Genomic DNA, 23,049 nt, shown 5'->3' with positions numbered 1-23,049 from the left:
ATGCCATGGCTCATAACCAACATTTGTGCACAAGGAGATGTCTAACAGTACTCACATCATGTTGTGCAGAGGTGGCATCAGACAAGCACTTATACGTCCTTATACCAGCTGCCACTATGTTCCAATCCATCATGACAAGATGTTGGGCATTTTGATCATTGGGAAATGGCACACAATTTTTATCAACTGCATAAAGCAGCATTTATGTTAGAAGATTCACTCACTACTCCCTAGCTGTCACTCACCTCCACTGTCATCTAGAAACAACTGGCTGCCTCCTGCCTTAACTGTGTCACAGTCACTATGCCAAACATGGTCTAGTCATCATGTAAATTTTCCTTCAAGATTCTTAGATGTCTGGTGGATGCTGATGACGCTCTGCTTCTCAGTGGGCGGGGGGGGGGGGGGGGGGGGGGGGGGGCTAGTGTGGCAACTACATGGTATTCTGTGCTTCACATGTGCAGTTAGCTGATCACTCCTGAATGTCAAGTAGTGTATGCACCTGTTGCTTGGTGCGCTGCCTCACACTTATTTCATGTTGCGATGTGGACACTCTGTGTATTCTGTGATTTAGCAATTAACTACTCTGTTGTTTTTGACTAGCAGCTAGTTCTTTTACTATTGTTGAAAGATATAAGTGTTCATATTCTCTTTCCTATTTGAGTTTATTACAGATTGTAGCTAGAAGCAACATATGTTAATTCAGAGCAGCAAATTGTTGAATGAAATAACTGCTACCCATAGTCCACAAGCTGAGCATCTCAAAATAAGCCTTGGCCTCATATCCCTACAAGATTACTGACAGCCGCATCACTGTCGTGATTGACACAGTGTCTACCAGATCCCTACTGAAAGCCTTAGGACCTTTCCAGAACCTCTTCCCTGAATCCATTTCCCTCCTCACCCCTGTGAGGCCCCACACACCCACATTCTACATACTCTCCAAAATTCATAAACCCAACATCCCTGGGTGCCCCATTGTCGCTGGTTATAATGCCCCCACAGAAAGGATTTTGGCCATCATTGACCAACACCTCCGACCAATTTTCCATAACCTAGCCTTCCACATCAAACAAACCAACCAGTTGCTGGCTCTCCACCACCCCACCCTTTACCCCCTGGATCCCTAATTGTCACTGTTGACGCCACCTTCCTGTACACCAGCCTTCCCATGCCCATTGTCTTACCACTATTGAACACTAACTTTCCCAGTGTCCTTCTGATATAAAACACACTACCTCATTCGTCACTCACCTAACTAACTTTATCTTAACACATAACTACTTTTCCTTTCAAGGGAAAGTATACAAACAAATCTGCAGCACAGCCATGAGTGCCTGTGTGGCACTGTCCTGTGCCAACCTGTTTATGGGCCATCTAGAGATAACCTTCCTAACCTTCCAGAACCCCAAACTCCTGGCCTGTTTCGGGTTCATTGATGACATCTTTTTGCTCTGGACTCTAGGCCAAGACACCCTAGCCTCATTCCTTCACAACCTCAAAAACTCTCCCATCCATTTCATCTGGTCCTCCTCAACCCAACATGCCACCTTCCTAGACATTGGTCTCCTCGTCTCTGATGGCTCCATCCACACCTCTGCCCACATTAAACTCACTAACCACAAACTCTACTAACATTTTGACAGATACCATTGCATACAGCTTTCCTCTCCTCAGACCTAGTCCACAAGCAGATTTCCTGTGTCATATCCCCACACATCCCCATTCCTCCCACCACCCCTCAAGAGCCAGCTACAAAAGATTTCCCCCTCCGCCACCCAATACCACCCTGCACTGGAACAATTGAACCAAATCCTTCGTCAGCACTTCGATTATCGATCATCTTGCCCTGAAATGAGTGACACCCTACCCAAGATCCTTCCTACCCCTCCTGAAGTGGTATCCATCACCCACCCAAACTCCACAACATCCTAGTCCATAGTTACACCACACACAATCCCAACTTTTTGCCACAGCAATCATATCCCTGTGAAAGATCTAGGTGCAAGATCTGTCCAATACACCCACTCAATACTTCCAGTCCTGCCACAGGCTTATCTTACCCAGTTAAAAGCTGGACCACCTGTGCAAGCAGCCATTTTGTGTATCAACTCTGCTGCAGTCATTGCATAGCTTTTTGTATTGATATGACAACCAATCAGCTATCCACCAGGATGGATGGCTACCACCAAACTGTGCACAAAAGCAAAGTAGACCATGCTCTGGCATCACATGCTGCAGAACATACCATGCTTCATTTCAATGGCTGCTTCACATCCTGGGCCATATGGATTCTCCCTTCCACCATCAGCTTTTCTGAAGTGTGCAGATGGGAATTATTCTTACAATACATACTCTACTTCCAAAATTATAGCATAGAGTAACCTGCTGCCCTCATACCCTCCATCCCTTCATCCTATAACCTCCTTCCCTCTTACACATCCGCATCCTCTTTGTGTGCTGCTCGATGCCAAAGTCAGATTAGAGCCATTGTTGCTGCCAGAGGTGGCAGTTCTATGTCATAAATTTTGTCCCCATGTATCGCCAATTCACTTACGAATATTATGATGTATTTTTCCTATTACATTCTATATGCACAATATTATAATTCTTTTATTTGCTAAGCATCATGGAATTGCAGTTTTAATGACTAGCTGTGTATGAATGCTTTCACATTTAATTTTCCTATCTCGTTAATTAGAGGATGTGATTCTGTGATAATCATAGTGATGTAAAGGGATTTGTGGGCATTTATTGTGTTGAAGTACTTCACACTCCTCAGTTGTTGGAATTTACACACGTCTCATCATACCCCTTTACTTACATTGCACATTAGACGAAGCATGCTGTTTGAAACAAAGAAAGATGCCAAAGTTTGTTGGTATGCTGAATGCAGTTAATGTTTCAATTAAACTTGATAAATTAAAATAACCAAATAAAAACAATAACTATTTTCAGTACATTTAATTTCAGGCACCTCAAACATCAGAAAAAATTTCATCCCACAAGTTTATATGAAAATAGTATTGATGTTTCTTTGGGTTATAAAATTTAATTATTAGCATTTTTAAATGATTTCATGGTACCCTTAAAAACATTTGAATCAATTTAACAATTGTAAATAGTGATTAGGCTCCTAAAGAATAAGCATTCTGTGAGGAACTCCCTCCATAATAACGTGAATTTAATGTATATCTGGAATTGACTGCCAGCTAATAGTTATATTATTCACAGAAGTGACATGATTTAAATGACAGATTGGAAGCACACCATTTCTGTTCATGGTATTCATTTGATAAGTCTGATGTATTATACTGACAGTAGCAAAGTGTGTTGATGTTATGTATAAAAAAGATTATTCAAATTTTGACTATTATATTTCTTGGAACATTATATCTGTAATCTCGAGAAGAGAACGTGAAGACCATCTTTAGAAACAGCAAAGAAGCTTTTAAGTTCAGTACAATTTGTTTCCACTGCAGCTATGTGGATTGTGAGGCAACTATATTGTGGGGGCCTCATATGAAATTAATACACTACCTCAGTAAAATGGAAGATACTTTAAAAACCAGAAATTAATAAATAATTTCATAAATTATAATTGCAAGCTACACTCCTGGAAATGGAAAAAAGAACACATTGACACCGGTGTGTCAGACCCACCATACTTGCTCTGAACACTGCGAGAGGGCTGTACAAGCAATGATCACATGCACGGCACAGCGGACACACCAGGAACCGCGGTGTTGGCCGTCGAATGGCGCTAGCTGCGCAGCATTTGTGCACCGCTGCCATCAGTGTCAGCCAGTTTGCTGTGGCATACGGAACTCCATCGCAGTCTTTAACACTGGTAGCATGCCGCGACTGTGTGGACGTGAACCGTATGTGCAGCTGACGGATTTTGAGCGAGGGCGTATAGTGGGCATGCGGGAGGCCGGGTGGACGTACCGTCGAATTGCTCAACACGTGGGGCGTGAGGTCTCCACAGTACATCGATGTTGTCGCCAGTGGTCGGCGGAAGGTGCACGTGCCCGTCGACCTGGGACTGGACCGCAGCGACACACGGATGCACGCCAAGACCGTAGGATCCTACGCAGTGCCATAGGGGACCGCACTGCCACTTCCCAGCAAATTAGGGACACTGTTGCTCCTGGGGTATCGGCGAGGACCATTTGCAACTGTCTCCATGAAGCTGGGCTATGGTCCCGCACACAGTTAGGCCGTCTTCCGCTCACGCTCCAACATCGTGCAGCCCACCTCCAGTGGTGTCACGACAGGCATGAATGGAGGGACGAATGGAGACGTGTTGTCTTCGGCGATGAGAGTCGCTTCTGCCTTGGTGCCAATGATGGTCGTATGCTTGTTTGGCACCGTGCAGGTGAGCGCCACAATCAGGACTGCATATGACCAAGGCACACAGGGCCAACACCCGGCATCATGGTGTGGGGAGCGATCTCCTACACTGGCCGTACACCTCTGGTGATCGTCGAGGGGACACTGAATAGTGCACGGTACATCCAAACCGTCATCGAACCCATCGTTCTACCATTCCTAGACCAGCAAGGGAACTTGCTGTTCCAACAGCTGGCACTGCTCATTGTCTTGATGGAGGAGACCCTTTTTTTCCAAAAGAGGACACTTTTTCCTCAATTTCTTCACTCAGCCAGTGCAATAATGACACACAATATTCCCCAGTTATTGTTTGTTCCTTTTTCAGGTGATCATCATAGATGGCTGCACACGCATCCCAAAAAACCGTGGCCATCACCTCGCTGGCCCATTTCACCATATTTGCCTTCTTCAGAGCCCAATATCCCTCAAAACATCACTATTTTGATTGTTATTTAGCCTCTGGAGTGTAGAAGTGTATCCATATTCTGTCTACGGTTACAAATTGTCACAGAAACCCAGCAAACTTGTAATGGAAAAGTGCCAAAACAGCCTCAATGTCTTTACTGGCAGAAGTAAAGCTGTGAGGAGAGGGTGTGAGTTGTGCTTGGGTAGCTCAGATGGTACAGCACTTGCCCACGAAAGGCAAAGTTCCCAAGTTTAAGCCTCGGTCCGGCACACAGTTTTAATCTGCCAGGAAGTTTCAGTTATGTTTATTGTCCACTGAGAGCAAAGGCAACACCCACCTTGCCGAGATTGTTTTCACACATTATTTGTTATGCAAAATTGATTAAAAAAAAGTGCCTTGCAGTATGCTTGTGGCATCAACTATTTTACACACTTTGATTTGTTGATCACTCGAAATCTTATCATTGATTTTGTCAATCATTTCAGGGGTCATCAATTCCTCTCTATGTTCTGACTATTGTTCATCTTTTGTGGATGTATGGCTACATTTAAACTCATTGATTCAAATGTAAGCACTTTACCCAGATGTAATCAGTTTACCAAGTTGCAAACATTGAAGCAGATATGTTGTGCACTTCATTAAACTGTTTTGGTCTGTTCAGTGTTAAATCTTTTAAATAGAAATGTGTAACCATGGCTTAAAACTCACTTTTTTTCTGTGTTACAAAATAAATATAAGCATGTTGCTTCAATCGAGGGACAATGAGACCATGTGATGGATATGGCCACAACTTTACTGTCCCTCTAGCAACAGATGTCGCTTACTATCAGCAAACCATTCCAATAGGAACTTATTGAATGACCCTCAGATGTAAGAGAGAGAGTGGGCACTGAACACTTTCTGAACTTCCCACATTGGAAGGACAACTTAACTGATCTCTGACTACAGAGTTCCAAAATAAACACCACCAGAACACCTCTGCCTCAGAGAGCTCCAAACTTGCCTTCTGCACCCCACCAGGACTGCCCACCAACTCCTCAATTGTACAAGCTACTCACAGCTCTGTGATATTCTTATGGCATGCAGACATTTCAACCAATCAGCCTCCATAGCAGAAAGTAGGCACTGTGAATGGTCACTTCCTGTTAATACTCATAGTACTACTGTAAAGTCTGCTGTCTGTTACCACATTCAGGAGTTTGTTTCAGTTACAGTGGGTACTAGAAAATGCCAGCCATTCTGTGGGAAATTCTTTCATTTGAAAACTGTCAGGTCAGACCAGGCCACCACCGTTTAGCAAATTTGTGGAACTCAGCTTTTTATCTTCAGGCTGTAGAATAGCCACAGTTCCATAGGCACTAGAAATTTAGCATTGCTGACAGTGTACAAAAGAAAGCAGCACTAGCCAACTGGTATAGACCAAAATGAAATGTTACATATAGACCAATTACTCAGAAAGTAACTCCTCAATTTAGCTTCAGTTCATAGTAAAATGTCAATTATGGCATCAATGAACAGTGACAAACAACAATAATAACTGCATTGAAATTTTTGTGAGGTTTTCAAGGCCACTGATTAAGGAAACTTTTGAAATTAAATAGTTACTTAATTATGATTGTATGCTTCTTTGTATGCCATAATTTACTTAATATTTGCAAACACTTTGAAATTATGGTACAGGTATAATGATTCTACAAAAAATTTCACTTCTTTTGTCTTTTTTTTTTCAGTTGAATCTCTTCTCAATGAGACTGACATCTCTGTCGTAGTATTCACTGGCAATCTAGATCTCATTGTCGACACACCAGGTAAATAAATCTAAAAATAGTGATTTCAAGTACAGTGATATTTTGTAAATTGAATTAAATGTTCACGAGAGAAAATGACTAAGATGCATCCTCATATAGGTACACTGAAATGGGTAGAAAATTTAAAGTGGGCTGGTGCTCAAAGCTGGAAGGAATCAAATCGTTCACCCATAACAGTTAACAGTATCATTGAAGGATACTACAAGAAATACAGCAACTTCGCATTTTACTGGATTACACGTTCTGGCCATATGGTGAGTATTGCATATTGCATGTCTACAGAATGCCAAAAAATATCATTTTAAAGGAATTAATATAAAATAATGTAACTTAGCGATACACATCTGTTAGTCCCCCAAATTCATGGACTGCTGAATCAAATTACAGTGCTACTGTTCCTATATTTTTACATCAATTGATCAGATCAATAACCGTTAATGTGGATGTACTTTATTTTCACTATATGAACACCACAAAAATGCCCATCATCTGCAACAATACTGCTGCTTTACAAAACAGAGCAACAATTAGTATTAGAGACAGGCTGGACAGTGAAGGGGGAGGCGTGTTTATAGCAATAATAAGTGCAATAGTATCGAAGGAAATTGACGGAGATTCGAATTGTGAAATGATTTGGGTGAAGGTCATGGTTAAAGCAGGCTCAGACATGGTAATTGGATGTCTCTATAGGCCCCCGGGCTCAGCAGCTGTTGTGGCTCAGCACCTGAAGAATAATTTGGAAAATATTTCGAGTAGATTTCCCCACCTTGTTATAGTTCTGGGTGGAGATTTTAATTTGCCGGATATAGACTGGGAGACTCAAACATTCATAACGGATGGCAGGGACAAAGAATCCAGTGAAATATTTTTAAGTGCTTTATCTGAAAACTACCTTGAGCAGTTAAACAGAGCACCGACTCGTGGCGATAACATATTAGACCTTCTGGTCACAAACAGACCCGAACTATTTGAATCAGTTAATGCAAAACAGGGAATCAGCGATCATAAAGCGGTTACTGCATCGATGATTTCAGCCATAAATAGAAATATTTAAAAAAGTAGGAAGATTTTTCTGTTTAGCAAAAGTGACAAAAAGCAGATTTCAGAGTACTTGATGGCTCAAGACAAAAGTTTTGTCTCAAGTACAGATAGTGTTGAGGATCAGTGAACAAAGTTCAAAACCATCGTACAATATGCGTTAGTTGAGTATGTGCCAAGCAAGATCGAAAAGAGATGGGAAAGAGCCACCGTGGTACAACAACCGAGTTAGAAAACTGCTGCAGAAGCAAAGGTAACTTCACAGCTAACATAAACATAGACAAAGCCTTGCACACAAACAAAAATTACGCGAAGCGAAATGTAGTGTGAGGAGGGCTATGCGAGAGGCTTTCAATGAATTCAAAAGTAAAGTTCTATGTACTGACTTGGCAGTAAATCCTAAGAAATTTTGGTCCTATGTCAAAGCGGTAGGTGGATCAAAACAAAATGTCCAGACACTCTGTGACCAAAATGGTACTGAAACAGAGGATGACAGACTAAAGGCTGAAATAGTAAATGTCTTCTTCCAAAGCTGTTCCACAGAGGAAGACTGCACTGTATTTCCTTCTCTAGATTGTCGCACGGATGACAAGATGGTAGATATCGAAATAGACGACAGAGGGATAGAGAAACAAATAAAATCGCTCAAAAGAGGAAAGGCCGCTGGTCCTGATGGGATACCAGTTCGATTTTACACAGAGTATGCGAAGGAACTTGCCCCCCTTCTTGCAGCAGTGTACCGTAGGTCTCTAGAAGAGCAAAGCATTCCAAAGGATTGGAAAAGGGCACAGGTCATCCCTGTTTTCAAGAAGGGACGTCGAACAAATATCTCTAACGTCGATCAGTTGTAGAATTTTGGAACACGTATTATGTTCGAGTATGATGTCTTTTCTGGAGATTAGAAATCTACTCTGTAGGAATCAGCATGGGTTTCAAAAAAGACGGTCGTGTAAAACCCAGCTCGCGCTATTCGTCCACGAGACTCAGAGGGCCTTATACACGGGTTCACAGGTAGATGCCGTGTTTCTTGACTTCCGCAAGACGTTTGACACAGTTCCCCACAGTCATTTAATGAACAAAGTAAGAGCATACAGACTATCAGATCAATTGTGTGATTGGATTGAAGAGTTCCTAGATAACAGAACGCAGCATGTCATTCTCAATGGAGAGAAGTCTTCTGAAGTAAGAGTGATTTCAGGTGTGCCGCAGGGGAGTGTCATAGGACCGATGCTATTCACAATATACATAAATGACCTGGTGGATGACATCGGAAGTTCACTGAGGTTTTTTGCAGATGATGCTGTGGTGTATCGAGAGGTTGCAACAATGGAAAATTGTACTGAAATGCAGGAGGATCTGCAGCGAATTGACATATGGTGCAGGGAATGGCAATTGAATCTCAATGTAGACAAGTGTAATGTGATGCGATTACATAGAAACATAGGTCCCTTATCATTTAGCTACAAAATAGCTGGTCAGCAACTGGAAGCAGTTAATTCGATAAATTATCTGGGAGTACGCATTAGGAGTGATTTAAAATGGAATGATCATATAAAGTTGATCGTCGGTAAAGCAGATGCCAGACTGAGATTCATTGGAAGAATCCTAAGTAAATGCAATCCAACAACAAAGGAAGTAGGTTACAGTACGCTTGTTCGCCCACTGCTTGAATACTGCTCAGCAGTGTGGGATCCGCACCAGATAGGGTTGATAGAAGAGATAGAGAAGATCCAACGGAGAGCAGCGCGCTTCATTACAGGATCATTTAGTAATCGTGAAAGCATTACGGAGATCATAGATAAACTCCAGTGGAAGACTCTGCAGGAGAGACGCTCAGTAGCTCGGTATGGGGTTTTGTTAAAGCTCCGAGAACATACCTTCACCGAAGAGTCAAGCAGTATATTGCTCCCTCCTACGTATATCTCGCGAAGAGACCATGAGGATAAAATCAGAGAGATTAGAGCCCACACAGAAGCATACTGACAATCCTTCTTTCCACGTACAATACGAGACTGGAATAGAAGGGAGAACCGATAGAGGTACTCAGGGTACCCTCCGCCACACACCGTCACGTGGCTTGTGGAGTATGGATGTAGATGTAGATGTAGATGTAGATTTTCAACTATTTTTGTCAGAATGACTTCTGTAAACATCAGTGATGTGAAACCCAACCTGCAATTTTTTCACATGACATCCTGGAAACCATGGGTCAAGGAAGTCAGGTAGCTGCAGCAATAACTCAGTACCATACTTACGCTTATTACAAAAAGTATGATGGTACAGTATATTAAGCAATATTTCTGACAGCACTGAGGATTTCTTGATAGGGAGACTGTAGCTTGTTACTCACAGATGATGCAGTTATCTATAATGAAGAACAGTGTGAAAGAAGCAGCACCAATAGTGAGATCTTGATAAGATTTCAAAGTGATGCAAAGATTGTCTTGCTTTAAATGTCCAGAAACCTAAAGCTCCACATTTCACAGAATGAAAAAAAAAAAAAAAGTATTTTCCTTCAACTACAACATCAGAGAGCCACAGTTGAATTAGGTCAACTCATTCAAGTACCTGGATGTTAACAATTGATAGGGACATGAAATGGAATGCAATCCATCTACAAAGGAGAGTGCTTACAAATCACCCTTGCAACCCATCCTACAATATTGCTCAAGCATGTTGGACCTGTACCGATAGTACTAACGGGAGATGTGGAACATATACAGAGAAGGGCAGCATGAATTGTCACATGTTTGTTCAACACATCAGACAGTGTCATGAAGATGCAGAACAAACTGAACTGGCAGACATTTGAAGAACTGAGAAAGCCAACTTACAGAGCTTCAAAAACCATCTTTTTATGATGAGTCTAGGAATCTAGCAATATACTGCAAGTGCCATAGGGATCATGAGGACAAATTAGATAAACAGCATGCACAGAGATGTTTAAGCAGCCATTCTCCCTGCACTCCAAATATTCATGAAATGAAAAGAAGCCCTAATAACTGGTGCAATTAGAGGAACCCTCTGCTATTCACTGCACAATTGTTTGCTAAATATGAATGTAGATGTAGGTGACAGTGTGGCAGTGTTAAATCTGGAGATGCACTAGTATGACAAACATTTTCTTTCCCATTTTTTTATTTCCAAAAAAATGTTCCATACAAAATGTACATATGAACTGACTGCTTAATGCCTCCTACTGAAGAATCAGTTTTCAGTTGGTAAAGATGGTGAAAATGTAAACTTAAAACCAACATTTTGACCAAATTGCAATGACCTTTCTCAAAGCAAGACAATGACATGACACAACACCCAGAAGAATTTTAAGCATAAAACTTAATAAACATTGGGCATGTATATCTAGACCACCTTTGCTGAAAACATGGATGCAATTTTATTTTTATAAAGAAAGGTCAGCTGTGACATGTGAAATATTTAATAACCAGTTCCTGAACATTAGAAACACTCTTTCTTCTCAAATTCCAGTGCCCTACCTCATCAGATCTATTACCCAAAATATTGTTTCTTTCTCCAGTGATACAAGGTGAAATCTACAGTATTATAAAACAGAAAGTAAATTCACACTCATGCGGTTTTGAAGGAGTATCAAATTACATTCTCAAATAAATTTGCCATCACTTGTCTTAACCCTTATCACACATAATAAACTCCTCCTCATGATTGGACCAATTCCCTAACATTTTCAAGGCATCAAAAGTGGTTCCTCTCTCTAATAAAGATGAAAGGAGTTATGTTAATAACTACGTTCATCACAATCTTATAGCAAATATCCGACATTTTTGAGAAAGCAGTATATAAACATGTTATTAAGTTTGTAGATAATATCTGTTTTGACCTTTCATTAGTTTGGCTTTCAAAATGAGAGATCAGAAAATGGGGCCCTATATTCATTTCTAAATTAAGTTTATACTGCACTCAGTGCCATGAAGCAAACAATAGAAGTGTTCCCTGCTGTCACAAAGACCTTCAATCTCATGTCAGGAGTTATTTATGTACAATCTGCCACAATATAGAATTTTGGGCAAAATGCTATGATTCCTTTAGGTCATATCTTCCAAACAGAGTATAAAGAGTTTTAATCACCTCAAAAACTATTGCAGCATACAGTCAAAGGAGCAAGTTATAAGGCAAGGCATTCCTCAGGATTCCACATCTGGTCCACTTCTGTTCAGTGTATTTACCAATGATATCCCCCAAAGCAATCAAAAAGATCTACCAATAATAAACGTGCAATTCTGGAGCTCGGCATCCTACCAATGCCTCATATTTATATTCATAAAACAGTCCATTTCATTCATGAAAATTTGTACACACATAAAAAAAAAAGTTTTGCATCACCTCAGTTCTGACAGTTATGGAACTTGCACAGAAAATTGGAATAGAGATCAACATTAAATCATTTCCGCCCTTTTTATTGCTCATGGAAACTACACATTGCATGTTGTACTACCATATAGCGAGACCTTCAGATGTGATGGTCCAGATTGCTGTACACACTGGCACCTCTAATACCCAGTAGCATGTCCTCTTGCATTGATGCATGTAGGTATTTGTCGTGGCATACTATCCCCAAGTTCATCACGGCACTGTTAGTCCAGATTGTCCCACTCCTCAACGGTGATTTGGCGTACAACCCTTAGAGTGGTTGGTGGGTCACATCATCCATAAATAGCACTTTTTCATCAATCCCAGGCATGTTTGATAGATTCGATGTCTGGAGAATATTCTGGCCACTCTAGTCGAGTCATGTCATTATCCTGAAGGAAGTCATTCACAAGACGTGCACAATGGGGGCGCGAATTGACATCCTTGAAGATGAATGCCTCACCAATGTACTGCCAATATGGTTGTACTGTCAGTCAGAGGATGGCTTTGAACTTACTGCTGATGAGTGACAATGAATCTATGAGAGGGATCATAGTGAAGAGCAAGACAACATTGAAACTTACTAACAAGTCAGACTCATTGAGTTGAACTGCCTTCAGTCTATTAATAAGTCACCAGCATTGTGAATATGATGTGAACACTTATCCACACAAGGTCTCAGTAAAGACACAAATGTCTAGCTGAATAATATGTTGGAGCACTGATATTGCTCACAGCAGGATATAATGGAAGACCTTTTTTGTGTATTTTTGGAGACCATATAACCATGCTGGAACAGAGCTGTGTGGTCTTAATCATTTCAAAACTTCTTGTGGAAGGAAGAAGAGTTCAGCAATGCTGTCATTTTCTTTTTTCAGTCTTCCTTTACACTCATTCAGTCAACAAGGTGTAAATCTTCTGGTCATAGATGTCACATGGTGACAGCACAGTTGCATTTCCCTTATCTGCTATAAGGACCACCATGTGAGGATCTACATGTAGCTTACATAGGGCAGCCCTTTTCATTGAGGACATGTTACTCTTGTGAGGTGGAGCTCTAGTACACATGTGACATGTTTCACATCTGATTTCTCCTACAGCATCACTGGAAAGAGGTGCAACAGCTTCTTCAACAGCACTTCAGGAGAACCCACTTGATTCAGCAGAACTTAAACGAAAAGACTTCTGGGAATAAGTGGACACTTTTGTTGTGTGGCCCAAAGGTGAAGAAGAAGTGTCATACTTTTTGCAGCATCTGAATTCCATCCATAAGAATATCAGGTTCATGATGGAAGTGGACAAGGACAGTTGATTGCCATTTCTGGATGTTTTGGTGAAACAGAAAGTGAATGGATCATTGGAGCATTCCATTTACTGTGAGCCCACACAGGGCTGTATTTGTAGCATCTAGCTGCCAACACCCCTCACAAACTATGGGCATCCTTCAAACATTGCTGTACTGGGCACAAGTTGTGTCTTGTGGAGATGGCCTTCGAGTGAAGCTGGAACGCCTACAATCAGTGTTCAAAGATAATGGATAGTCTCCAAATCATATCAGCACAGCTGTAGGGAAGAAGAAATGAGACTACCCACAAGAACAAGAGGAGAAGAAGCAGTTTACATTAATGGCATTCCTACAGTACGTCAGTAATATTTCGTCGAAATTTGGCAGCATCTAAAAAAAAACGTCATCACCCACCTACAAAGACTTGTGTTCTTCTCAATTCAGTGAAGGATATATGGGATTGTGGATGGCTGGAATCTACAGAATACCTTGTCACAATATTAATGGAAAGTTGCTACACACCATATACTGGAGATGCTGAGTCACAGATAGGCACAACAAAAAGACTCTTACAATTATAGCTTTCCGCACTTAAGGCCTTCGTCAACAATAGACACACACACACACACACACACACACACACACACACACACACACACACGACTGCAGTCTCAGGCAACTGACACCACACTGCGAGCAGCAGCACCAGTGCATGAAAGGGGGGGGGGGGGGGAGTAGCAGTTAAGGAGAGAAATGAAAAGACTGGATGTGGTGGTGGAATGACGGTTGTGTAGTGCTGGAATGGGAAAAGGGAAGGGGCTGAATGGGTGATGACAGTGACTAATGAAGGTGGAGACAAGGAGGGTTATGAGAATGTAAGATGTATTGCAGCGAAAGTTCCCACCTGCGCAATTCAGAAAATCTGATGTTAGTGGGAAGGATCCATATGGCACAGGCTGTGAAGCAGTCATTGAAATGAAGAATGTCATATTCAGTGGCATGCTTAGCAACAGGGTAGTCCAGTTGTTTCTTAGCCAAAGTTTGTCAGTCTCCAATCGTGTGGACAGACAGCTTGTTGGTTGTCATGCATACACAGAATACAGGACAGTGGTTGCAGCTTAGCTTGTAGACCACATGACTGATTTCACAGGTGGCGCTGCCTTTGATGGGATAGGTGATGTTAGCGACCGGACTGGAGTAGGTGGTGGGAGGATGTATGGAACAGGTCTTGCACCTAGGTCTATTACAGGGGTATAAGCCCCATGAGTTAAAGGATTGAGAGCAGGCGTTATGTATGGATGGATGACTGTATTGTGTGGATTCAGTGGATGGTGGAGTACCACTGTGGGAGGGGTGGGAAGGATAGTGGGCAGGACATTTTTCGTTTCAGGGCACAATGAGAGGTACTCAAGACCTTGGCACAGACTCTAATTCAATTGCTCCAGTCCTGTGTGATTCTAAGTTACGAGGGGAATGCTCCTCTATGGGCAGATGGTATGACTTTGGGAGGTGGTGGGAGACTGGAAAGATAAGGCACAGGAGATTTGTTTTTGTAGAAGGCTGGGAGGATAATTATACTCTGTGAAGGCTTCAGTGAGACCTTTGGTATATTTGAAGAGGGACTGCTCATCAATGCAGATGCGATGACTACGGGTGGCTAGGCTGTATGGAAGGGACTTCTTGGTATGGAATGGATAGCAGCTGTCGAAGTGGAGGTATTGCTGGTGGTTAGTAGGTCTGATATGGACGGAGGTTCTGATGTAGGCATCTTTGAGGTGGAGGTCAACATCTAGGAAGGTGGCTTGTTGGGTTGAGTAGGACCAGGTGAAGCAAAGAGGGAGAAGTTGGTGAGGTTCTGGAGGAATGTGGGTACGATGTCCTCTCCTTATATCCAGATAGCAAAGATGTCATCAGTGAACCTGAACCAGGTGAGGGGTTTAGGATTCTGTGTTTTTAGGAAGGATTCCTCTAGATAGCCCATGAGTGGGTGAGGCTATAATAGGTCATGGCGACTAGGAAGGAGGTTGTTGGTTTGGAATCTGTTGGGCATTGGGAAAGATAGTGTTCAATAGTGGACATCTTAAAAAAAATTATGACCAGTGACATTTAATTTTATTAATTTTGACAACTGAATTTTAACTCTGCGAGTGCACATTCTGACAGAGAGTGCACATGTAGTATCACATTATGCATCCACCTGGGTGCCATACAGGGAGCAGTATTCAAAGAGAGCATATAACTCAACAGAAGACACTCATATAACAGCAGCTGCCTTTTTGAAAGCATCTTTGTGCCTATTTTTGGTGTAAAGATAGTGATGTTAAATGCAAAATACTCACCTGAAGACAGTTGTCAACCAAAATATCAAGGCAGGAAGTTAATGTTATTTGTCTGTGACCCTGAAACTTAAAATTGTATAACGAAAGAGTCAAGAAAAATTTAAAGCATTTTTTCAGAAGAATTCCTTTACACACAAGTAGATGAATTGTGACTGCTAATCTCAACTAACATCTAAACATTCTCTTATGTACTCATCTTCGAGGTGGTGGTCACCATCAAGGAAAGTGGCTTGTTGGTTTTAGAAGGACCAGGTGAAGCAAATGGGACAGAAGGTGTTAAGTTTCTGGAGGAATGTGGACACAGTGTCCTCATCCTCAATCCAGATCACAAAGTCTTGACCAATGAATCTGAAACAGGTGAGGGGCTTGAGATTCTTAGTGGTAAGGAAGGTTTCCTCTAGATGGCCAATGAACAGGTTGGCATTATCTCATGCCAACTTTTCATGGGCAGTCTAGAGGAATCCTTGCCAACCACCCAGAATCCCAAGCCACACCACTTTGATAGCTGCCACCCATTCCATAACAAGAAGTCCTTTCCACAAAGCCTAGCCATCATATCTGCAATCAAATATACCAAAGGTCTCACTGAGGCCTTCACATCCCATAATTATCCTCTCAATATTGTTCAGATTTCCCATGCATTATCTGTCCAGTCACCCAGCACCTCCACCCCCCCCCCCCTTCCAATCAAACTCCCACCCTCTTTCTTCTTTTGGTGACCTTACAAAATGCTAACATATGTTATGTACATACCTATTAAGACATCATAAGCAACCATGACAGTTTATTTAATCTTATCTTCATTGTTACAAAGAATGTCAGCACATTAGTGGGAGGCCTCATTTCAATTGAATAAACTCTATAAGTGACTAATCTGATTGCTTTCTGGGTCCAGAGCAAACCAACTACAACTGTTAACATCTGAAAACTCACCATAGTTACCGTGCACTGATGATGTGATGCAAATCATGTAAAGGTGATGTTGATAGCAAATGTGGTTAACTTTCAGTGTGGCAGAGGTGACAACAAACTATTGTGTATTCCTTTAATTGGTAGAGTGTCTTTTATATCCAATTTGTAATGTGTTAATATACAATTAGAATATGAAGTATGTCTGTATCAAGAATCCATGTTCAGACTATTGTCTCCCAGTCATTAATCATTTCAGTTTGACCGTGTCTCTAAAAACAACAATCAGATCTCATAGCCTATTGTTTATTGCATACCCTGTGAATAAGAGACCCTTCTTATTCCCAGTGGTCCCAGGATATCCCATTACTCACACACACAAATTTTCTGTGATATCATTTGTCATTCTGACAGTGTAGCCTCCATTTGATTTGGTAAAGCTTCCATTTGCCTTACCTATTGATACCAGTTTTGCAATTAGGAGATGAAAGTGTACCTGAAATGCTTGGATAATATAAATTGGAAACCTGGAAGAAAGATAACATAATTTTCGTGAAACATAGTTGGGTAAATTTAGAGACCCTATATTTCAAGATTATAGAGCAACTGTTATGCTCTTGTAGGGATCATAAGATAAAGATTACGAAAGATTGAGGTGGATAAAGATGCATTTAGACAGTCATTATTCCCTCACTCAGTATGTGAATGACATATGAAAGAAAGTTGATAATATTGTTACGGTACACACTTCACCACACACTATACAACTTCATGTGCATACATACTCCACAAGTGACTGTTTCTTGTATGGCAGAGGCTACCCTGTATCACAACTAGGTGTTTCCTTTCCTGTTCCACTCACAGAGAGAGAAAGGGAAGAACAACTGTCTATATTCCTCTGTATAAGCAATTTCTTGTATCTTATTTTCATGGTCCCTATGCAAAATGTATGTTGGTGGCAGTAGGAACAATCTGCAGTCAGCTTCAAATGCCAGTTCTCTAAACTTTCTCAGTAGTGTTCTTCAAAATCAATATCTTCTTTCCTCCAGAGATTCCCAGTTGAGCTCCCACAGCATATCCTTAATGCTTGCATGCTGATCAAACCTACCAGAAACAAATTTATCGGCTTGCCGGCCGGCCAGAGTGGCAGTGCGGTTCTAGGCACTGCAGTCTGGAACTAAGTGAAAGCTACGGTCACAGGTTTGAATCCTGCCTCGGGCATGGATGTGTGTGATGTCCTTAGGTTAGTTAGTTTTAATTAGTTCTACGTTCTAGGCGACTGATGACCTCAGTAGTTGAGTCGCATAGTGCTCAGAGCCATTTCAACCATTTATCAGCTTGTCTATGAATTTTTTTTATGTCTTCTTTCAATCCAACCTTGTGTGTATCCCAAACTCTCAAGAAGTACTCAAAAATAGGTTGCACTAGCATCCTATATGTGGTCTCCTTTACAGATAAACCACACTGTCTTAAAATTCTCCTAATAAACTGAAGTCGACCTTTTGCCTTCCCTACCACAATTCTCACTTCATTTCATTTCATTTCATATTGCTTTGCAATGTTATGCCCAGATATTTAAATGACATGACTGTGTCAAGCAGGACACTACTAATGCTATATCCAAAAATTAAGGATTTGTTTTGCCTATTCATCCACATTAAATTACATTTTTCTACATTAAAAGCCAGCTGACATTCATCAAACCAACTAGAAATTTTGTCTAGGCCATCTTGTATGAACCTACAGTCACTTATCTTCCACACCTTCCTGTATACCATAGCATCATCAGTGAACAATCGCAGATTGCTGCCCACCCAATTTGCCAGATCATTTATGTGTACAGAAAATAGCAGTGATCCTATCACACTTCCCTAGGACACTCCTGATGTTAGCCTTTGAGGTTAGCCGTTGAGGTCAACATACTGGACACTCCTGATGTTAGCCTTTGAGGTTAGCCGTTGAGGTCAACATACTGGATTCTGTTATGTAAGAAGTCTTCAAGCCAGTCACATATCTGGGAACCTATTCCATATGCACAAACCTTCATTAACAAACAATGGAAAATCCAGGATGGAATGTAACAATATTAGAGAAGGAAAGTTGTTACTCACCATATGGCGGAGATGCTGTCGTGATAAGCACAACAAAAAGATTCACACAATTATAGTTTTCAACCATTAAGGCCTTTGTCAGCAATAGACACACATACAAAGACGCACACACACACTCACACAAGTGCAACTTGCACACACGTCTGCAATCTCAAATAACCGAAACCACACTGCCTTCATTAACAGTCTTCTGTGAGGCACCTTGTTGAATGCTTTTCAGAAACCTAGAAATATGGAATCTGCCTGCTGCCCTTGATCCATTGTTTGCAGTATATCATGTGAGAAAAGTTTCACACAAGCGATGCTTTCTAAAGCTGTGCTAATTCTTGGACGTGAGCTTTTTGGTCCCTAGGAAATTTATTACATTCAAGCTCAGTGTATGCTCTAGAATCCTGCAGAAAACTGATGATGAGGATGTGGGTCTGCAACTTTGAGGGTCTGTTCTTTTACCCTTCTTATATACAGTAATCACCAGCATTTTTTTCCAGTCACTTTGAACTTTGCGCTGGTCAAGAGATTTGTGATAAATGCAAACTAATTAAGGGGCCAGTAACATAGAGTACTCTTCGTAAAAACAAATTGGGATTCCATCCGGACCTGGTGACTTATTTGTTTCTATCTCTTTCAGTTGTTTCTCTATACCAGGGAGGCTTATTATGGGACTCTGTGTGATGTCAAATGATAGTACATTTGTATGATTCTCCTGTGTGAACGATTTATTAAATGTGGAATTGAAATCATTAGCCTTCCTTTTGCTATTTTCTTCTGCTAATCCAGACTGGTCAACACATGGCTGGATGGAAACCTTAGGCCCACTTAGAGATTTTACATAGGACCAGAATTTTTTGGTTCTTTGTCAGATCTTTAGCCAAGGTTTGATGGTAGTAGTTGTCATATGCTTCACACATAGATCTTTTCACATACGAATGAATCTCTATTAATTTTTTGCCTGTCATCATTTGCACATCCTCTTTTGAATCCATTCTACAGTTAGTTGCAGAGTAGTTAGTAGGGATATGTAGCCTAGCTCATGATAAATAATGTGAACTCTATATAATTCAGACAATAAGCTGTAGACAGGAGTTGAAGCTATGGTACAACCAATATCATAAAAACCATAAAAATTAAAAAATCAGAACATGTATACTATAGGGAAAAGATACTACAAGAATAAATTAAAAACAACTAGTGGCATTAGTGAACAATAAAAAGACATAAATGAACACAAAACAATCTCCAGAAAATAGTTATGAAAGAAATGACACACTGAAATAATTGCCTACCAAATTCATAGACTAATTAAAAAACATTAGATTTACTTCTGCTGACACTGAATGCACCAATAATTTAAAAAATACAAGCCTAATGGTGATAAAAATTTAATCAGTTAACTGTTGCTTCAGTCCCAAGTGTGGTTTGATGTAAACGTGGACTTAACTTGATGGTTGTATTCTCTTCTTCCCACAGTAGCGCCATAGTTTCAAACTGAAAAATTGTTTTATTGATAATAAAAAGCAAATGGATGGATAAAAAAAAATCTTCTTACTCAATGGCAGCTGGGGAACACACACACAAGAGGGTTTAACTTTTACAAACTTTCAGTGGTTCTTTCTTGTAGCATAAGCCCCTTCAGCTCTTCTGCCAGAAGGAGCCACTGGCTCCAAAAGCTTGTGAAAGTTAAACCCTCTTGTGTGTGTGTGTGTTCCCCTGCCACTACTTGGTGAGTAGAGTTTTTATCTATCCATTTACGTTATCTGACATTTTTGATGATTAAGAGTGTGTGAAGTGAATGTGCAAATTCCCCACTTCTCTTACACGAGTTGACTTACTTGGGAATGGGCAGCCAATCTTCTTCTCTGGCTAGCCAGCTTCTGGAATCTCTACAAACTTCTTCTTCAAAGAATGATGCTAGTCACAGGAACCTTTTTAGACTCTTTCTCTCTTTGTGAAATAATGAGGTACTCAAAGAATACTTTTCAACAACTATTGGTATATTTGAACTTCCACAAAGAGCAAAATTCACACTTCTCACATAAACAATTGACTTCTTGTAAGTCACCCATGTCATCTTATATTAAAAACAATTAAGCTACATTTACAATAGAGTTGGCTTGATAACCATGACTCTGCTATACAGAAATCATCTTGTCTCTAGTAAGTTCACATTAAAAGTTAGTAAAAATCTTTTTTCACTCAATTTTTCTTTCATCACTACCAGTAGTTACAGTTACAAGACAGCACAGAAGAAAACAGAAGTTCCTTGGTGCTGCCGTTTGCTTTCATTATGAATCCCATGTACCGACCAACAAGTACTTTTCAGTGCTGTTCGGCCACCAGGTATACTGTCTTCGTATGACAAACTTCAAACCTACACACACAGACAGGTGACGCGCAGTAAATATTGTTCCTTTCTCCCACTCACATATAAAATATTGTGTGTTCGAGATGGTGGAAGGCTGCTTGATTCTAGAATTTGTGCGGAAATTCGTGAAACACTACAATTATAAAAAATTGTTTGGATATTTTAACTATGTTCAACATTGATGACCACAACACCATGGATTTCCAGGTTCACTGGTAAGAACATTTGTTTTCCTCAACAGACTACTGAGTCATGACAAGGGTCTAATAATTAACAATACTTTACTTACTATTTCACCAGTAACACTCATAAAAATTGTCTAATCAATTATCATCCAAAACCATATAATGAAAATACTAAGTACAGCATACTTATACAGTATTTAAAAAAAGTTACACTCAGTGGTAGTTCATTGAACTAGTTCCTTACTTTGCAATACAAATGCAGAGACCAACACATAATTTCCAATTTGTTACACACAAATGTTAACGTGTTCAAAACTGACTGTGAACTTTAACACATAAATTTGTATTGTACAGTTATCAAGCACCAAGGGCATGTTGTTAAATACGTGTGTGACACAGTGATATTAGCATGGTGATTGTGATACACAGCCTTTTGAACACAGAGGTGATGACAGGAGAAATGCTGGCAGCAAACTGAAGGTTTTTTGGATGGGATGAGGTACACACAAACCAATGTGATACTATTTTGTAGCCTCAGTAAATACAAATTAGTTTATCAAACTACAGGTTGAAAATTTATTAGTGCAGATGACCAAAGGTTCAACAATAATTAGCTTTAACTCAAAAACAGCTACTGAGGAAAGATAAGAGTTCAGTGCTACTTGATTACCACACTGTGAAGTGTTTTTCTTTTTGGTGTAGGGTTTTTTGTTGTTGCTTGCCCTCACCTCAAAGTTGGGGCTGAGTCAGAACACTTCATGAAGTCTGTCACCTGACGTAATATATGATGTATTTAAATTTTTTATTTATTGTAATCTGGTTGCCATAGTTGATTATTTTGAAGTAGAGGTCCTGCTAATCAATGCCTCTGAAATCCCACATATAGCCAAGGAAGAGCTTGACTTCTTCATGTTCTGCAGCTGTTACTGGAGAAAAAGGATGATAACTTATGCTAATATAATGAAAAATCACTCCCACTACTTTCCTTTTATGAACATAGATTTCCTTGAGTGAGTGTACAGATCTTTAGAGTAACTCATGAATTAGAGTAGAAGACAACTTTACATATTCCTTAAAAGAAAATACATCATTTCAGATTACAATATACTTCATTTGTCACAAAACCATGTTGTCTTTTGCTTTCATTCTTGGAGAGTGTGGTTACTCTTTGATGGTCAAGCCACCACCAAGCAGTGATGCCAAAACAAAAAAGGCCCTGCCCACAGCAGGTGAAGTCATTTATTTGTCATCATAGCTTGCTGTTTTTTTCATATTCCACACCTCCCATTTAATGCTTGCACATACGAAAACAAATATGAGTGCACAGTACACATTCCACAACTTAATCCTTACTTAATATTATTCTGTCACAATCATCTTTCTTTGCACTCTACAAGGAGCATGAAATGTCAATTGCCTAAATAGCATGCAACACTTCAACAGTATAATTTACATGTAAAATTACCATGTTTTAAATTTTGCTAATTTATGTGAGTTCTTAATTAGTGGCCTAAAAGAATAATTTTTAGCCTCATGCTTCCCTCCATAACTAAACTGATGATTTTTTCATAACTCATAAATTGTCCTATCAAAAAATCTCTTCTTTTAGTCAAGTTGTCCCATGAATTTCTCTTTTCTCAATTCGATGCAGACCTCCTTAGCTACTTGGTCTATGCATCTAACCTTCAGCACTCTTCTGTAGCACCCTATTTCAAAAGTTTCTATTCTTTTCTTGTCTGCACTGCGTATTATCTACATTTCACTTCCATATAGGGATACACTCCAGACAGATACCAAAAAGAAAATAATGACTTCCTAACAGTTAAAT

At 40.3% G+C, this 23,049-nt stretch overlaps 1 protein-coding gene across 3 annotated transcripts in view; it reads left to right on the top strand.

The window, feature by feature from the left end:
• Nucleotides 1-23,049, top strand: part of LOC126360492 (retinoid-inducible serine carboxypeptidase-like) — a 283,675-nt gene that overhangs the window by 244,972 nt on the left and 15,654 nt on the right. For 2 of the 3 annotated variants that reach the window (XM_050007714.1, XM_050007715.1), the window contains exons 7-8: nt 6,529-6,606; nt 6,706-6,860. The exons of the other annotated variant lie outside the window; for it this stretch is intronic. In XM_050007714.1, coding sequence (XP_049863671.1) covers nt 6,529-6,606; nt 6,706-6,860 — 233 coding nt within the window. The remainder of the gene's footprint in view (nt 1-6,528; nt 6,607-6,705; nt 6,861-23,049) is intronic. 3 annotated transcript variants of the gene reach the window in all.

Source organism: Schistocerca gregaria, chromosome 1, assembly GCF_023897955.1.
Source record: "Schistocerca gregaria isolate iqSchGreg1 chromosome 1, iqSchGreg1.2, whole genome shotgun sequence".
NCBI classification, from domain to species: Eukaryota; Metazoa; Arthropoda; class Insecta; order Orthoptera; family Acrididae; genus Schistocerca; species Schistocerca gregaria.
This window is presented reverse-complemented; position numbering and strand designations above follow the sequence as displayed.